The 18805-nt window shown below is 36.1% G+C and overlaps 2 protein-coding genes across 11 annotated transcripts; one reads left to right on the top strand and one right to left on the bottom strand.

Moving 5' to 3' along the window:
- Window positions 1-876: 876 nt before the first annotated feature.
- On the bottom strand, window positions 877-12686 carry LOC131148545 (ubiquitin-activating enzyme E1 1). Of its 10 annotated transcripts, none has more exons than XM_058098314.1 (7): window positions 12170-12686; window positions 11454-11815; window positions 10666-10883; window positions 3662-4456; window positions 2508-3376; window positions 1994-2426; window positions 877-1658 (listed from the first exon to the last, which is right to left on the bottom strand). In XM_058098314.1, the coding sequence occupies exons 2-7, from the start codon at window positions 11596-11598 to the stop codon at window positions 1062-1064; spliced, it is 3057 nt and encodes a 1018-aa protein (XP_057954297.1). In that variant the 5' UTR covers window positions 11599-11815; window positions 12170-12686; the 3' UTR covers window positions 877-1061. The 10 variants fall into 10 exon arrangements, with proteins under 10 accessions (XP_057954297.1, XP_057954293.1, XP_057954294.1 ...); XM_058098310.1 differs by having other exon boundaries at window positions 11454-11842; window positions 12170-12570; XM_058098311.1 differs by having other exon boundaries at window positions 11454-11842; window positions 12175-12529.
- On the top strand, window positions 12417-17867 carry LOC131147576 (uncharacterized). Its single transcript, XM_058097066.1, has 2 exons — window positions 12417-12518; window positions 17271-17867. Exons 1-2 carry the CDS (start codon window positions 12417-12419, stop codon window positions 17865-17867), a joined length of 699 nt encoding a protein of 232 aa, XP_057953049.1.
- The last annotated feature ends 938 nt before the right edge of the window (window positions 17868-18805 follow it).

Below are 18805 nucleotides of genomic sequence, written 5' to 3'. Positions count from 1 at the left end.
AATGTGCTAACAGTGATTAATGGTAACCAAAAAGGCTAGACTGGCCTTTGTTTGGGTTCTTATTAAGTTAACCTATTCTTTATTGACGACAATCCAAACAAAACATGAGACACAAGCAAACTCACCCTAACAAGAAAAAAATGCATGGAAAGAGCAAGAACCCCTTCACACTGCCCTATTTGTTGTCAACTGCTTAAGCAATAACCAATTAAGAATGCATTCATAATGCATTCACTATGAACATGACACATAGTCATATACCATGAACCAAAAAATAAACAAAAAACTCGTATATAAGAAAATGACAACATATGTAGTTGAAGAAAATAATTTTTTATAAATTTATACAGGAAAAAAAAACCAAAAACCCCTTGAATTTCACAAATACAACGTAAAAACAAAAAATCCTGATTTTAAACTACAAAAAGTGTTTTTTTTTCTATTGCTACCCAAAAATATAACTCTTTGACTGTAAATTTAGTTTAAAGAAACTCTGCTGCACGTTAGTTTGCCATCTACAAGTCATGTCAGGAGATATTTTTTTTTAAATATATATATATTTGTCAAGAACTTAAGTACAGGTCATACTCAAAAAATTTTAAAAAAATTAAAAAACCATGAAGAAAAAGCTAGAAAACATTGCTTTTAATTTTTTATATGAATGCAAGAAAGCAAGTGTCATTTTTTTTTTTTTTTGTAATATTTTGAAAATTCAAAAAATGAAAAAGAAAAAGAAACTGTGCATACTGCATATAAATTATAAAGTTCTGAACTACCCCAAACTTACTTTCATATGAACTATTTAAACATGAACAAGCATGCTAGAAAATGCATGGTCAACCAGTAAGCAGGCAAATGAAAATACAAAAATGGAAGGGGCGTAAGTCATAAAAGATTCATATATGAAATATTAGTACTTGTGCAGAATATCCATTTTGTGTAGTACGCATTACCAACCAAACGGCAGGATTTGAAAACTAATGTGAACAAATAGTTCTCATCCTAATTTAAAATTGCTCACTCTCAAACACTTGGTAGTATTTTGAGAGAAACAACCTAACCTAGCGGAAATAAATGGATACCAGTGGGATGTCAATATCATTATCTTCATCATCCTCACATGCCACTACAACATCCAAGTGCCGACGATATGGTGGCAATTCCACCTTGGCCACATCCCTCGCCAGATCCACGACCTTTCTATCCATCCTCTCTCGGTGCCGGGGGAACATACTATTGTAAAGCAGGCAACTTCCACATGAGATGCTATATGCGTTTAGCCCCTTGTCCTTGAGCCACTGGATGAGTTCCCTCAGAGTAGGGTTGTCTTTGAGAATCCACCTGTCCCAAACGGTCCAGCTCATGTCTCGGTGCTTGAAGACCTTTGGTGGGACTGGCTCGGCCATAGAAAAGAGAGGGAGTGCGAGGTTGGCAAAAGTGTTCCGGTAGTCCTCGAGCTTGTGCCCTCCATCTAGAACCTTGTACAGTTCCAGGCACACGAGGCCAGTAGCCATTGCCGTGGAGGTTGCAATTGCCGGAATGATCCGCCCAGCTATAAACTTGGCTTTCAGTTTGTCGACCTCCGGAATGCTGTAGTTCCTCGCCCTCATGTTGGCAAACCCTGCTATTAGGTCCATGTGGAAGTTTGTATCATCGTCCTGCACATGCATCAGACTAAATTAAAATAAGTAACAAAAACAATTCAATTCCATAATGAGGGGAAATTTTTGTGCAAGGTTAAAAAAGGCAGGGAGTATACGGCAGCAGGGAGATGGGGACTCCTAAAATCTTCTAGCCACTCCCTGCTTCAAGACCAAAGACAAAGGGGGTTTTTAAGAACATCATCTACCAGATTTAGAGAGAGAGACTGACTCAATTCAATGGATTTAACAGTTAACACGCTAGTTCCACAATCAATGGCCAAGAGCAAATTTTGATGAGCAGCTCCAAATTCCCAAGACAATTGCAAAAGAAAATATTAAAAGGTCCAAACCTTCTCAAACTGAATTGGTTTCATTCTGAACCCTGGAGTCAGACTCGACCGGGACAGCTCTATCTTGCTAATTAGGTCATTAATGACTGCAGCATCATCTACAGATGCGGTAGAGAGGCTAGTAGCTTTCTCATCTGTCACAATTTTCACACCTTTCTTTGGCTGAAATTCTGGTACCATCACTTTTTCAACAGCTTCAGCCAATTTCTTGGGATGCTTGGCCCAATCCGGCACTGGGATGCCAAATGTCTCTGCCCGCAGTATGGATGCTGCCATGACAAAATGGAGGTGACCTAGATCAGCTGCTGAGAACTGCAGTGAATGAGGAAATCGCTTGGGGGCCGACCAAAATGGAGCCCCAGTACTGGTTGCAGCATCTTCAGGAAAAGTAAAAATTAACTGCTTCACGCGATTAGCAAAATAATCTTCAAACCTGATCATATAAGGAGAAGATTGTCAGATAATTGGTAAGAAAAAAAAAAGGTATAGAGACATATCAATCAGCAAGACTTACTTTAGGCGGGCCCATGTGATGCAGTCCTGGAATGTTTCACATCTTTCCCTGTCCAGGCACTCGAGCACACGTTCCAAGTTATCCCTTGCCTGGGCATCTCCAGCATTCCTCATTGCAGATGCATATTCACTAGGATTGGACAGAAATGCATTAACTTCAGCTGGTGTTTTCTCAAGCAAACCCTCAAACTCAGATCGAGCCCATGTCAAGCAATGATCAATGTTGTGTGGGAATGAATGCACTGTGCACATGGGCGCTTGCTTCTCTGGTGGATCTCTTGAGGCACCATAGTTTTCTGTGAGGTGGGGTATAACCATCTGAGTGTTGCATTTGGCACCGAGGGTCCCTGACTCAAGGAGTGGTTTCTGGAAATATAAGCACCTTTGATCAACATATAGCCGGGCATTGACATTGTCTAATGCATTGATGACAATGCTCAAATTCTCCCAGAATGCATCATCAAATACATTCTCAGTCTCAGGACCCACACGGTTCTGCAAGGCTTCAATATTGAGATGAGTATTCATTGATGCAGCAACAGAAGCAGCAACAGTGGACTTGGCTTGCCCAATGTTCCAATCACGGAAAAGGAACTGCCTACTTAGGTTACTCTTCTCAATGACATCATCGTCAGTAATTGTTAGCTTCCCATTGTTGCCACATGAAACCCCCATTAGAGCAACATTCTTCAAGAATTCACAGCCTAGTGCACCAGATCCTACAATGAACACTTTAGCATCCTCCAGTTTCTTCTGGAGCTTGGAACCAAACACGGAAATTTGGGCATCATAACGGCTATTCAATGGTCTGAAATCACTGGAATCCAATGGCTCAGTAGGGAGTGACTCAACAGAGTCAAAGTAGAAGAACTGCAAAAGAAATGAAAACAAAGTTAGTGTACCAGAACCAGCAGTTAAATTCAATGGCATTGGAAAATTACTATAGGGTACAGAAACCCTCAGCTAATATAACACTGGGGAAGTTGCAATTAACAGACAAAAGTCAAGAGCCCTGTGAGATCCTATTCAGGTTCCCTGCTTGGAAGACTAGGATAGGGCTACTTAAGGCCACAGAGAAATGATCAAAACACGTCAAGGAAAAGATCAGAGAGATTTATTTCTGGATAAAGAATGCATCAGAAGTATATACAGAACCTGATAAAGAGGGTGAAACTTTCCAGAGCATGCCTTCACAACCTCCTGTCCAACAATACCACCAAACATTGCAGCCATGGGGTTCAATACTGCTCTGGAACCAAATGCAAAGTGCCGCAAAAGCTTTGGGTTAATATCTTCCAGTCTACCATCTCCCAAGCTCTCATTGATGTCACTGGCAATAGATATCAGCTTCTGAGCATCCTCTTCTGAACCACCAACAGGAAAGTGTCCCACCTCAGATACAAACTTATCCAGCGCTTGGAATGCCAAGTGTAAGAGAGGTGGACGATCAAATTTAGAGAAATCACTCAGAAGAAAATCTCCAGGATCACTGAGTGCTTCTTTCAATGGCTTAAAGTTCAAAACCTTGGGCTGTTTCACCTGTGTGACAATTCCCCCTTTAATGTAGGTACCAAAATTTGTAGTGTCCTCCTCAAGGGTGAACGAGTAAGGCCTTGCACTTTTAATCTTTCTTGGTTTTCCATCATTTAATTCTGTCATTCCATGAACTTCAGAAAACACAACAAGATCCCCATCCTGAAACTCGAGCCTTTCATCATCAACACATGACACTAGTGCAGGATTGTCATTGCTGATAGATGCAATTATACCCGTGTGCGGTTCCTCTCCATCAACATCAAAAACAGTAAACTGAGGACCGAAATCACAAAATATACTACCAAAAAGACCTCTAACTTCAGCCTTGATGAAAGAGATAGGAGGCTTGTGACTACGGCAATAATCATTGAACTCAATGGCCTTCTCAAAACTGATGTCAGTAAACACAACAGCCTGCACCACAAGAAAAATAAAGCAGTGAATATACCACACAGTTGTTAAAACCGCATACAATTGTACGATCCTACAATCATACTTTACTAAAACGATCCTGATCCTACCTAGAATTGCAAATTGGTAGGATGCACCAAAGGAAAAATCAAGCAGTGAACATACCACACAGTTGTTAAAACCGCATATGATTGTACGATCCTACAATCATACTTTACTAAAACGATCCTTATCCTACCTAGAATCGCAAATCGGTAGGGTTGCAATAGGATCATAGTAGGATCTTGGTAGGACCATAAGATCCTACATTCTTACACTAAAATGCTTCTCATATAGGCTTGGCTTTCGTACTCTATAACTTATATATGAAAGGGACAACTTCGAAAGAGATTTGATGTATTCTATATTAATAAATTATGGCTCAAAATTTTACTTTTTGGTTCATTGGTGATTATAAAATGGTGCAAACTTTGAACATTTAGAATGAAGATAGATCAATAACAGATTGATACGTTTAACACTAATAATGATAAAATGGTGCAAACTTTGAACATCAAGAATGTAGATAGATCAATAACAGATTGATATATTTAACACTAATAATGATAACAATAATGATGGTTTCAAGGATGGCCATGATTAAGTCAAGGATGATAGTTTTAGTGACCAATGAGACAAATGGTTGCTTGGATGCTGACATTTAGGGTAGAAGCTAGCTTGCTAGTTTAGCTTTTGTTTGTTAAGATTTTTTTTTTTTTTTTTTTTGGAAAAATAAAAATGGATATTCATCTTGTACCATTGTTTGTTGACTGATTTGTGTTGAAATTTATGATTATATTTTTTTATAAGTAATTGTTTCATTTTCATTATAAGCCGGTTTGATTAAGTTAGGAATGCAACAATTTAAACACTTCCTTTTCTTCTTTTTGTAATGTGAGGCCCCTACATTAGATGCTATTTTTTTGTGTTGTCAACACTTAGTAGCCAATTTTACATACAAAAACATACAAATGCATTTTTCATATTTATTTGTGTATTTAGTAGAATCTTATGATCCTCCATCCGATTTTACAATCTGATACTGCAAACCATCTAAGGCATTCGCATATAGGGAGACATAATTTTGGGTTTTCATTGCCTTGGGAGGGGGGGGGGGGGGTTTCAACAACCATACATAAAAAAGGTGTCAAAATTCTGCAACTTAATAATAGAAATCAAAATTCCACTTGGGTTCAACCCACCAAAGAAAAGCTTTGGAAGTTTCAAATCATAAGAAAAGGAAAGCAATTCAAGAGCAGAACCCAAAAGCAATCACAGTAGAAAACCCTATCTAGGAAAAAAAGAAACCTCAAATCCTCTGTGTGTCAAGCTAACAGGAAAATGGTGCATAAGTTACTGCGAAGTCGAGATATAAGCTGCACGTCATCCTTAAGAAGGAAGGGAAAATAAAGAGAGAGAAAAGAAACAAAAGAACTGAAAAAAATGCATCACAATAGACTTTGCCCCCAGCAATTAAACATAATTTTCAAGTAGGTCTAAAATGAACATCATTCAGGAGAGGGTCTAAGGTTAAGTTTATGAAGTTTAACCTAACTGCCTTAATTATCAGCCCCCTTCTAACTGAATCTGAATAGCACCATACTTAACAATGAATAAGTTAATATACTTGAAAAGTTACATGCTAATTGTCTTTGTGATGCTAAAATGCAGCTAAAACAAGCTCCTCCTCCTACTAGACAGAGAAAAAAGTTAAAATACATTTCAATAACAACAACGACGACAAAACCAAGCCTTAGTCCCACTAAGTGGGGTTGGCTATATGAATCCTTTTCTGCCAATTTATGTGATCATGGACTATTTCTTTTGATAGATTCAAGGATATTAAATCCTTACTCACTATCTCCTCCCAAGTTATTTTAAGTCTATCCCTACCATTTCTACTGCCCCCCACAGTAATTAAGTCACTCTTCCTCACAGGTGCACTATGTGACCTACGTTGCAAGTGTTCATACCATCTGAGTCGTCCCTCCCTTATCTTATTTTCTATAGGAGTTACACCTAACTTAACACAAATATGTTCATTCCTTAATTTATCTTTCAATATTATACCACTCATCCATCTAAACATCCTCATCTCGGCAATTTTTACTTTTTGGATATTATGTTTCTTCGTCGCCCAACATTCGGATCCATATAGCATAGCTGGTCATATAGTTATCCTATAAAACTTCCTTTTCAATGTTAAAGGTATTCTGCAGTCACAGAGCACATTTGAAGCACTTCTAGAATAAATTAATTTAGTTCAACCAAAATCATATAAACTAATACAGAAATACAATGAAGTAACAATATCATAAATTCTGAATAATATATATATATATATATATATGTGTGTGTGTGTGTGTGTGTGTGTGTGTGTGTTTGTGTGTGTGTATATATATCATAATCATATATTAAGGTATGAATAGTGTACATCATTTTGTAGATATAAATATCCCTGTCTTTTATAGAAAGTTAATTCTAAATGGGTTAAGGTTTGAATCTAGATGAAAGTTCTTCAGTTAAAAATAAAATGTCATTGTATCATAAATATTAAATAAAAGATACAATAATAAGTAAATTTATATGAAATTTTCTAAATCCACTGTAAAGCATCTATAGCTATAAAAATGAAATTTTAATATCTAATACTTTTCAAATACTTCTTGGGCTCTCGAAAAATTTTTCAACAATTTTAAACATGTTTTAGACATAATAAAGCATTGTAATTTGGTATATGAATTAATTTTTATCCACAAAAAAATCATACTTATAAACAACTTCACATTTTCTTCAAAATTGCAATAAACTTGCAACATTTTCAATGGAAGAAGTATAAACTGAGATTTTCTACAAAACAAAAAGAAAAATAAATGAAAAAAAGAACATTATTTATTAGATCTTTTATATATAATAATATATATAAATATTAAATTTAATACATTTCATACATGATACTTTTCAAATATTTATAATTTTTTCAATTAGCATATTCATGTTGTATTTTGACCTATGTTTTTAAGATTTTTGTAGCACCCCTATGCATAAGTACATTGTGTCGTAATAATATCTAATGCTTATGCCTGTGCTTTACAGTTTTAAAGAAAATATAACTTTAATAAACATCTTTGAAAAATTCATACTTTAATTTATAAATTTATTGTGATGATGCATTATTAATTGGTTTTAAAAAATGTTTAAACTATGTTAAGAAATCATACAAATATATTGCTGTTTGGTATCAGTGTTTTCCATTTTCTACTGTCGTTGCTGTTTGATGTACAGTAAACAAACTGCTTACAACAACGCATTTGTATTACATAACTACTTTTATGTTTCTGTTAGTCAGTTTTCAGCCACGTTTGAAAAACTGAAAACTGGAATTTATGATTTTTTTAGTTATTTTAACAACCTACCGCCTAAATATTTTAACATCCAGAATTAATTTTTATGGATTAAATAAAATAAATGTGGATTTAAAATATACTTAAAATAAAATAACTATAAATGTTAAAATATTTTTATATATTTTTCAGTTGGAATATATATAATAATTAATAAAATTAATTATAATAATTTCTATTTTTATTATTATATTTTAATTTATATAGGACAAAAATAAGCATTTGTCGATCAAGTTTTTAATTGGTTTTAGATTTACAAATACTAACCAAATAGGTTACTAGTTTTTGAATTTTGTTTCTAGTCTTCAATTTTCGTCTCCAGTTTTCGTTCTCATAATTTTTGACAATTATACCAAAGAGCCCTTTACTTGAGACTATTCACTTCCAATCATGTGCAAATGCACATGGCATATTTACTAGTGAGCATGTACACGTGTGTGTGCACATACATATACATTCATGTACATGTTGATTTCTCTTCCATATCTTCCTCGAATGTTGATACTTGTCAAAACTATAACTAGAACGCACTAAGCCAAATCGAATGTACAAAGGAATTAGTGATCATAGTCTCAAATTTGCATGAAATTGTCAAAAATTCCATTGAAATTTCCACTTTTCACCATCAAAATCATAACACCAAGTTCTCCATTTTAAAAAATTTCCAACGAAGTTTCCACAAATCACAAAAAATAACGATCAAGAAAAATAGCGCTGGCAATAATGATACAACACAACAGTACATAACCACCTTTCTCGTAAGTCATAACAATCAGAGATTCTTCTCCCTTCAGCACAAATTGTCCAAAATTCTAATCTTAGATCACAGCCAATAAAAATAGCCCGAGTAATAAAACGATTAGACACATCCCTCCCTCATAACTGAACATTGTTCTCAGCTTCTTTACAAATTCTAAACTCAGACCATAGCATAGAAAAACAACCCTATAAATAATCAACTTCTCTCTCTCTCTCTGTGCAAGTGACCGCACCATAGGATAGAAAAATAACCCTATAAATAATCAACCTCTCTCTCTCTCTCTGTGCATGTGACCGCACAGGTGCACACTCGTTTGCGCACACTGCACATGCATGCATGTACCCATGTCACAAAATTGCAATTCCACAGGGAGAGGAGGGTCTCTGCCTACAACTAAACTCCACCACCCCCCACCCCACAAAAAAAAAAAAGGGGAAAGAGAGAAATAGGGGGATAGTACGAATTCTGGCAAGGCCACATGCACCACAAATGACATCCAGCACTTAGGTTAACTATTTTATAATGTTGTCACAACTTCTACTTGAGCACTTGGGATACCTTCTATTAAAGGAGGGAGGAGAGAAATAAGGGGATAGTACGAATTATAGCAAGGCCACACGCACCAAAAATGACATCCAGCACATTGGTTAACTATATTATGATGTTGTCATAACTCCTACTTGAGCACTTGGGATACATTCTATTAAAGCTCTGCTTATATACATGAGGCCGTTAAGAGATTAGAGTTATACCAGCTTCAGAATTAAGAACTATACTTGATTCATAATTTATAAATCATTATCAATCAATTTATTCTATATAGAGTTGGACCAAACTAGGAATTAAGACCAACATTGATTCATTAGTTCTGAATCAACATTATCGTACTCAATCATATGTAGTAATTTATCACATTAACAGCATTTGAATAATTAATCACTGCAAAATATTGTCAAATTATTGGCTAGGAATCATAATTTTAAAAATAATAATAATAATGATAATGACATAGTTGGTGCTTTGCATTTGGTGTTTCCAGGAGTACAGCTTTCGATGAGCAACAGTGCAGCAAAACTGGAAAGCTATGTTGTGTTAATTGGTTCTCATTTTATTTTGTTTGAAGACAATGCCCAGTCAGGTCCTCTGATGAATTATAACCCCTTTCTTTTCTAATACAATTTCTTCTTACATGTAAAATAATAATAGCCTAATATCCACATGAACAAATAACAATTTGTTCTTTATTTGAGGATTAAAGGTGTTATGCCCCCTAAATGAACATCTCAGAGGAAAAATAAGATGAGTTTATTATTGTCCTGATAAGATCCCAAAGCTTACTATTAACATCACAATCCCCAAATTCAAAAGACATTATTTTTATTTCCAGCTCAATCACCAACGAAACAAAAAGAATAAAATGCGGGTGGTGACTTTTGATTTTGAACAAAACCAATGAGAAGCCTAGGGAGCAAAAATACTGAAGAGAGTAACAGTAAGGTTGGGACTGAAAGCACCTGAGAAGATGATTATTTTACTTAAAACAATATTTGCAATGAGTGGATACTTAAATGAATGGACAAGTAGAAGACCATGTCTAAATTAAACTAGCAATAAATCTTTAATACCAAATTCCACAACAATTCTCTAACAGGATGAAATTTATTTATTGAAGTCCAGATAACAAACAAATTGAATACAATCATACTGCAATATCTTTAAAAATCTGGCTACAATTAAAGGTTTTATTACGTGAAATGTTGAAATCTTCATCAAAGTTTATTTGGACTTTGAGATTGGCAATATATTAAAATAATAACCTTAAAGCAACAACCAGAATTATTTTGTCTTTGAAACCACTGTACTGGCCTACTGGGTCATAAAATATAAAAACACAAACAAAATATTAGTTGCTATAGGAAGAATGAGTTCCAACATATTAGGAGAGAGAGAGAGAGAGAGAGAGTTAATAACTCGCATGACCAACCAATAAAACAATGCAGAGTAAGTACCTGAAAATCAGAAAGTTGTTCTATCGTTAACTTTGTTGTTAAGGTAGAAATGACCACAGCATTGTTGAGTTCTTGCAGCTTCTGAACAGAAGCAAGTGCCCTGTTCTTCCCAATATCATTTTCAGAAAAAATGAAATTGCTGGACAGGTCCCACAATTCAACCGAACCCTCATCATGCAGGGTCACAGATTTGACACCAGCAAGAACAAGATTCTTTGCTGCAAGAAGAACAGATAATATCAGAAACAATTGCAAGAATTAGGTGCAGCAAAAATCACATTTAGTATGAGGCAGCAAACTTTCACTAGGCTTTGAGACTCTCTCTCTCTCTGTTCAAAGAACAACAACAAATAAAACAATCCTAGACCAAAAATTTCCCATTGAAACTAAATTATCCACTCTTACAATAAATCAAAGAGACCAAGATTCGGTCTATAAATTCCCACTGAGCTCATATCCTGCTTGCACAGACTAATTGCTAACATGACTAGGACCAAAAAATAGATAAATGCATAAAGCTCATACCACAATAAACGTTTTGCAGAACAAAAAATAAATAAATGCATAAAGCTCATACCACAATAAACGTTTTGCAGAATTAACTAAAAGCAAGAAACCAACTTAAACTGCATATATTTGCAGTTTCCAATACAAAGATAAAACTTCTGAAGCTATTCACTACAATCACACTTCAAAATACTTCAAAACAAAACATCACAAAGATAACACCACAAAAGAATATATAAAAAAAAAAAAATCTACCACGTCATTTGATTTTCATTTCATACCGATTTCAGCACCAAGTCCCTGCATCCCCGAGATGAGGACGTTGGAGGCAAAGAGCCGTCGCATCGTCTCACGGCCGTACACAGCGAGCTGGCGGCTGTGCAGATCCTCGTCAATGTCCTGCGGATTACCGTCGTCCAAGGCCATCGTGGGTGGCGGTTCAACTACGCTACTGCCGCTGTGATTAGTGTTACTGTTACCGACGATCCTCTCGTTGATTTCACTGCTGCTGTTGTTGTCGCTGTTGCTGTTCCCCGTGGTGACGGCTTCCTTGGTGGGCGAAGAGATCACGCAACCGATCCGATGCTTCTTGAGCGAAGCTCCTGAGTTGTCGTCTACAACCTCTCCTTCGACAGCTCTCTTTCTGGGAAGCATAAAGTGCAATAAGCTGCTGAAAATCCAACACACCCCCACCGAGCAGATCATCAACAAAGAGACGTTCAAGAAGTTAAGATCCAAACACTCCTCGCACACAAATCCAGCAACTACCGAAAACCCTAACCCCAATCCCAACCCTAACCCCATCCCTAACCTCAACATCAATTCCTAAACACAAGAATAAAGCAAAGAGAAATAGCAAAAGAGATGGATTAAACTAGACAAAGTACGTACCGATTAGAACTAAGCCGCAAGAAAGAATGGAATCCAGACAAGAAAGAGAGAGAAAGAGAGAAAATAATTAAGATAGAAAGAGAAAGAGAGGGTAGAGAAATGATACTTTACTGAGATTTTCTTGCTCTGATGGTGTTTGGATTCTCGGAAAACTTGGGAACTACGCCTTATATTGGATTGTGAAGAGAGGAGCAAGGGCAATTATGGATTTGCATGTTAGGGTTTTGGGGACATCTCTCTCTTCCTTTTAGAGAGAGAGAGAAAGGGAGGAGAGAGAAAGATAAGAGTCAGCTGAGACCGGATTGGCTTTGTGCGCATTACAGAGAGAATCAGCGGTGACGGGGGTCGCGGAAATGCTTTGCAACGGCGTCGTTCGAGGGGTGGAAAGTGGTGCCGCGACGCCGTTTTGGGGTCCTGGGGCCTTCGGTCACCGTGAAAGGGGTGCCCAGTTCCGTGTACTTTGTCTTCGATTGCTTTGACGCTTTTGGCCCTTTGCATGGGGGCGGTGGCACTGACTGGGCTGGGCTCTCCAATCTGGACCTGGACTTCACACCAATGGACCCCAGGAGAACTTGGGTCTGGGCCTGGTCCTATCCCTGGGCTTCAATATTTGTTGTAGGTCTGGTTGGGCTCTGGACATCTGCTACGAACGCTCTTAAATGCTAAAAATCATTTCTTCCGCTTCTCTCCAATGAGACATATCTCAAAATTAAAAATTTTGGTATTCTAAAGGAAAGGGTTATTCGTGCTTTAAAAATGTTATTGATATATTATATTTATTTTTCATATGTTAAATGACAATTTTATTAATGAACAAAAATCTATTTTTATAGTACGTTATTGCAATTTGATTTTTCTTAATTTTTATCATATTAAATAAATTTATATTTTTAACATATTTGATATGGAGAGAAAATTTAGTAGAAAATGAGTTTTATTTTTGTTTATCTTTCCTTTCCTCTCATTTTTCCATACAAAATTTTTAATTGAAACAAACCCTAAAAAGTTTAATTCACAAAATAAAGTTATTGTACAAAATTTTACGTTTAAAAATGAGATGCCTATCCTATAAAATCTTGAATTATTAAAATAGTAAATAAAAATATTTTGCAAGCACAAGTAGTTTGTAAACATTTCAAATATTATATGCAAGATATCTATAATATATGCAAACCCTAAACAGGTAGTAGAACATAGGGGTCGAATTAACCGAGTAAATTCGGTTGGTTCAATTCGGCTTTCATTTTTGTTGAATTTCAGTACCGAATAGAATAAAATAATAATAATAATTATATATTATATATTGAAATATTTTATATTATATATATATATATTAAAATTTTATATATATTAAAATATTAAATCACTTAAAATCAGCTAACTGATTTTACCAAAATTCGATTCGTTCAATTTTGAGTTCAGCTAATATGAAATTTTGGCCGGTTCGGTTAATAAAATTTGTTAACCAAAATTTTTAATTAATTAACCGAATTAACCAAACTGACCGAATGCTCACTCCTAGTAGAAATGTAATGCATGCGCATATTCCTTCAATATTCAGTATTTGTAACAACAAAAAATAAAATTAAATAAAAAATACAAAAGAAAACAAATTAGGAAATAATAAAATAAGACTGAAATTACAATCAATTATTTTATACTAATACGACAAATTTAAGTTCACTTTTTAGTATTACAATAACAATTCTATTGCTTGAATGAATTTTATTCTTAATTGAGATTTTATTTATATTTGTTTTACAATATTTCAACAAGCCCAATGGGTTGTTCATTGGGCTCATGGATGTGACTAAATTGGCTTGGGCCCTCTTTCCACATATGCAATGACGTAGATATAAGGGAGCAACATATTTATGTCCAACCAATCCCGAGCCCACATCTGGTTTCCGCAAGCCCCACAGCCCATGTGAGGCATTGTGACTTGCGAGCCCACAGCCCCACACCACATCACATGGCAAAACTTTTATGTGTGTTTGTAGGGATGAATTTTAGATTTTAAATTTAGATTTCTATACGTTTTAACATATTTTAATATATATTTTATTATATTTTATCTAAATTCAAACACTATACTTGGGGCATGAATTTCGATATTGAATTTAAATTTACATTTTAGATAATTTTTAATATAATATTGTAAAACAATTTATTCAAATCCAATAAAATCCAAATCTAATATAGTTCCAAACATAGAATTAACTAAAGTGAGATATGTGGGTTTAATTTTTTACCAAGAAATCTTCAACAATTAAAAAATAAGATCCCGAAACATTAATGGTAGCCTCGGAATACTCTCGTCTCGAAATTTGAACATATGGACTTATTTTTAGTGAAGATGTAAATGATAATTGAAAAAGAGAGACTTATGCGATCACATTCATTCTTATAGTATGGTAGTCTAATAGCACTCAAACTTTTTTAAGAGTGGAGAGAGAGAGAGAGAGAGAAGAAGTGCATCTCAATCTTTCTTTAATAACAAGTTCTTATGGTATGTTAGTTCAGCATTTTGAGAAGTAAACTAATCATTACATTATTGGATCTAAAAATTTAGATAACATTCTAATAGAGAAGTAAGAGTTGCAAAAAACAACCAAGTTCAAATACATTATAGCTTCATTTGAATTACAATTTTGGTTAAGAAAATAAAAAAGGAAAGAAAAAAGATTTATTTTTATTATTTTTTTCTCCATATCAAATAGCATCAAACAAATTATAGTATAGTTAAAACTTAGGAAAAATTAACTAGTCTCATTATAACACATAAACATGTGAGCTTACTTTTTGACCGATGAATCTCTGGACAGAGGGAGAGAGAAGTATAATATCACTAGATTTAAAGGTCACGTCCGACAAATCTTGCTCCGACACATGTAAATGTAGACTTGTTTCTTCATTCAAATGCAAATAATAACTAAGAAAAATACTACATTCTCTCGCGTCATGTTGGCAACATAGTTGTCTAATACATCCACTGTAATGACCCGAAGAATAATTGTATTTAAATAATTAAGAGAGAGGAAAAATGGAAATAATAAAAAGGCAGCTTCGCATTCGTCGACGACGTGGTGTTTTAGGCTCGTTGACGAGGGTACGCTTTGTCGACGAGAAAATACTGAGAGGATGTTTTTGGAAAATCTGAATTTCATCGACGAAGGGGAGAGTTCGTCAACGAGATGCCTTCTTGACCTCGTCGACGAGGTGATGTGGCTCGTCAACAAAGGCCATGGTATAAATAGTATTAAACCCGAATTTTTACGTAGGAAAATCAGAAAATCGCTTCCCTCTCTCTCCTCTACAGTTTCTCTTCCTTCTCTTTTCGTCGGATTGACGATTTGAGGCCACCACGACGCTCCTGGGAAAGTTCTCTCCAGGTCTGCCGAAGCGGATTGTTGGTGGGACGAAGTTGGATTTCATCCCAGATTCAGGGTAAGGTCTTTTATGCAATATTTGACTTTCTAGCAGTTGTAAGAAATGTAGTAGTCAAATAAATAATGATATTTTGTTCTGGTAAATGTTGTTTTCAGGGTGTTGAGTGGGGAACCCTGTAGGTGTAGGACCCGTCACAGTAGGTAATTTTAGCAGGAATCAGATAAGGGAAATATGTTATGCTAGGCAATTTTATTATGATTCAGTACAAATCATATGTTTTAGCAAATTATTATTCAGACCATATATACAATTTTCAGAGCTTGATAATATTGATATTTAGTTGTGTGGCATGAGTTTAATATTAGATCAGCACAAGGTTTATGAAATTTTCAGAATACCATGACTTTCAGTATACGTACAGAAACTTGTATTTTACAGTATTTTCAGAATATTATGATTACGAACCACAGAACCATAACATTCAGTTACTACAGTTAATCAAATATCTCAGATATTCAGTTATTACAGTTGATTCAGATTGGTTTATATAATGTTATGGTTATTTCAATTGTTAAAAAATCATAGTAAAAAAAATATTTTAGAAATATTAGTTATTTATATATAGTATTAGACCCTGATGGACCATATTCAGCTAGCCAGCAGAGCACGGTACCGTGGCTATATTTAGTTTAGAGTGCAACCATTACTCAGATAGTATGTGGTATTCAGAAGTCGATCGTACCTATGCTGTTGACAGGCTCCCCATCAGATATGGGTTGAGGGGGCCGATCTGACTGTCGGAGTTCAGTTGACTTACCCTAGTCGGCTAACTAGGTTAGGTCCCGCCTTCGGGCCGCACAACCCAGTCATAAGGGGTTAAATCATTACTTTTAGTTATTCATCCAAGGAATTTTCTTAGTTATTATATATATGTATGATCAGCTTTACAGAAAATAGTCTTACTCATAAATATTAGCAATATTATGAAAATAATATTCAGAAAAATCAATTTATGTTAAGGAACCTATGTATGATTTATTTTGCAGCAGGTATACAGGTTTTATTCAGTTGTGTAATCTATGGTATTTTTCTAAATCAGATTTTACAAGTATGTAGTTCACTTGCCACACACTAATAATAGCATATTTCGTCTTACTAAGTGTCGTCTCATCCCAATAAATTGACATTTTTCAGGTGATGCAGTTAGGCGAGCAGACTAGGCTCGCAAGTAAAAGGGCTACAGTGCTGCCCTATCAGCAAAGTGAGTCCTTTTGGGGAGGAGAGTATTTTTGTATAGCCTTGTTTAGTGGTATATGTGTATTTTGAGAATAGTCTAGCACTCTAGTATTGTATTGTATATATGTGGTTGTGGATTCATGTGAACTCAGCTTCTCGCTGCTTAGGTTATAGTTAGATTTATATCAGCAGGTAACAGAGCAGTGTAAATATCAGTTTATATGTATATTAAAAAAATTATTTAGCAGTTCGTTACAATTTGGTATCAGAGCCTAGGTTGTTAGGTTCTGTAGACTTTAGAGCGCAGCGGAAGCAATACCATAGTATAGGAAAAGATTTGAGGTTTATTCTGTAGTCTGGGTACAGGATTTCCGTGATTGTTTCTGTGTTTTTCCTAAGGTGACGAATTCAGGAAAACCATTGTAAACTATCGTCGGGTCGTGTGTCTAGGTTGCAAAGTTCGATTTTGAGTTAAGATCAAGGAAAGTAGTTAATTATGAATATGGGATTCAAGTTGAATGGGATAGATTAGGTTTGTATAGGAGATAAGATTCTTAAAGTGTGTTTCTTGTTTTTTCAAGATGGATCCAAGAAACAGTGGCACAAATGTTGGGGAAGATAAGCTAAGACCTTCCAGCATGGGAGGTGGAGATACTGATGTCGTACTGCGCAGCATCACCCAGCAAGTGATGACTGAAATAGCCAAGAGCTCAGGGGAGCGTAGCTACACGATTAAGAAGTTTATGCAGATGAAGCCTCCATCTTTTGCTAGAGGAGACGACCCAATTATAGCTGAAAATTGGGTCCGGGGCATTGAAGAGACGTTGGCTGTGCTTTCATGTACGGATGAACAGAAGATGGTATTTGCAACGTTTAAACTGACAGGGGAAGCGAAGCGCAGGACGAGGTCAGCGCGACTGATTGAGGAACAGAGGCTGGTTCTAGTGTTGGTAACATGGGATCGATTCAAGGATCTATTCTTCGAGCAATATTTCCCCACTATCATTTGGAGCACAAAGGCAGCAGTGTTTATGCTTCTAGAACATGGGCAAATGACAGTATCTCAGTACGCAACTCGATTTATTAAGTTGTCGCAATTTGCCCCACATCTAGCACCAAATGAAGAGAAAAAGGTAAGGAAGTTTGCAGAGGGTCTAAGGCAGAATTTGTTCAAGTAGGTGATTGGCTTTAGAGCTCGGATATTTGCAGAGGTCGTAGATAGGGCTGCGATTATAGAGAGTGGTATACAGAGAGGTATAGCAGCTCAGAGCTAGAAGAAGGGGCCTGCGCCTCAGGGTTTTCAAGCTGGCTCTAGCAGAGGTTCATGGAGAGAAGGTCGTGATAGGGGAGATAAGAGGCAGACGACATGACCTCGTGAGAATCAGGGTGCGCAGACCTTCCCGGTATGCCAAACGTGCGGGAGACGACATTTGGGAGAATGCTGGGTAGGGAGAGATGTTTGCTACCGTTGTGGAAGACCCGGCCAAATGGAACGTGCATGCCTAGGACCGCCAAACTAGGTTCCAGCTCCCAAGCCCTATCAGGGAGGATATTAGGTGGCTCGTGGAGGATATCAGGCAGCTCGGGGAGGCCAGTAGAGGAATGTAGCACCGGCGTGGGTTTACGCTTTGACGCTGGGTGATGCTGAGACGGCCACGGATGTTGTAATGACCTACTGTTTATTCAACATTTTTTTTCCTAAATATAATAAATGTCATCTGTCTGAAATACTGAAAATAACATCCCAGCCCCAAAGAGCACTGAGGAAACTCCGTCTGTCATACGTATCTAAGCAGCGGTATACAAAACTGGGAACAACCATGTACAATACAATACCAGAAAACTATAAAACACTGAAATATATTTACAATACAAAATACCCAGTGACGTCACTATAATATGAAAACTATCCCAAAACATATTTATCTAAAAAATACCTACCCTTCCCACAAGGGCAACTCCAGTCAACCTCTACCTGCGAGCCTAATCTTCTCGCCTAACTGGATCTCCTAAAAAATGATAAGTCACTAGGATGAGACAATGCTCAGTAAGTGGAAATATGCTATTACTAGTGTGTGACGGCTGAGTTACATATTTAAAATACTAAAACAATACT

This window comes from Malania oleifera, chromosome 2 (assembly GCF_029873635.1).
Source record: "Malania oleifera isolate guangnan ecotype guangnan chromosome 2, ASM2987363v1, whole genome shotgun sequence".
Taxonomy (NCBI): domain Eukaryota; kingdom Viridiplantae; phylum Streptophyta; class Magnoliopsida; order Santalales; family Ximeniaceae; genus Malania; species Malania oleifera.
Note: the sequence above shows the minus strand (reverse complement) of the source record. Positions and strands in the feature narration are given on the sequence as shown.

Coding starts and splice junctions, on each gene's coding strand:
- LOC131148545 (XM_058098305.1), bottom strand. CDS start 11,991: ATGTTGAGGTTAGGGATGGGGTTAGGGTTGGGATTGGGGTTAGGGTTT. Junction 3,377..3,661: donor AGTTTCACCCTCTTTATCAG/GTTCTGTATATA, acceptor TTTCTTTTGCAG/TTCTTCTACTTTGACTCTGT. Junction 1,659..1,993: donor AACCAATTCAGTTTGAGAAG/GTTTGGACCTTT, acceptor ATGCATGTGCAG/GACGATGATACAAACTTCCA.
- LOC131147576 (XM_058097066.1), top strand. CDS start 12,417: ATGCTTTGCAACGGCGTCGTTCGAGGGGTGGAAAGTGGTGCCGCGACG. Junction 12,519..17,270: donor AAAGGGGTGCCCAGTTCCGT/GTACTTTGTCTT, acceptor TGTTTTTTCAAG/ATGGATCCAAGAAACAGTGG.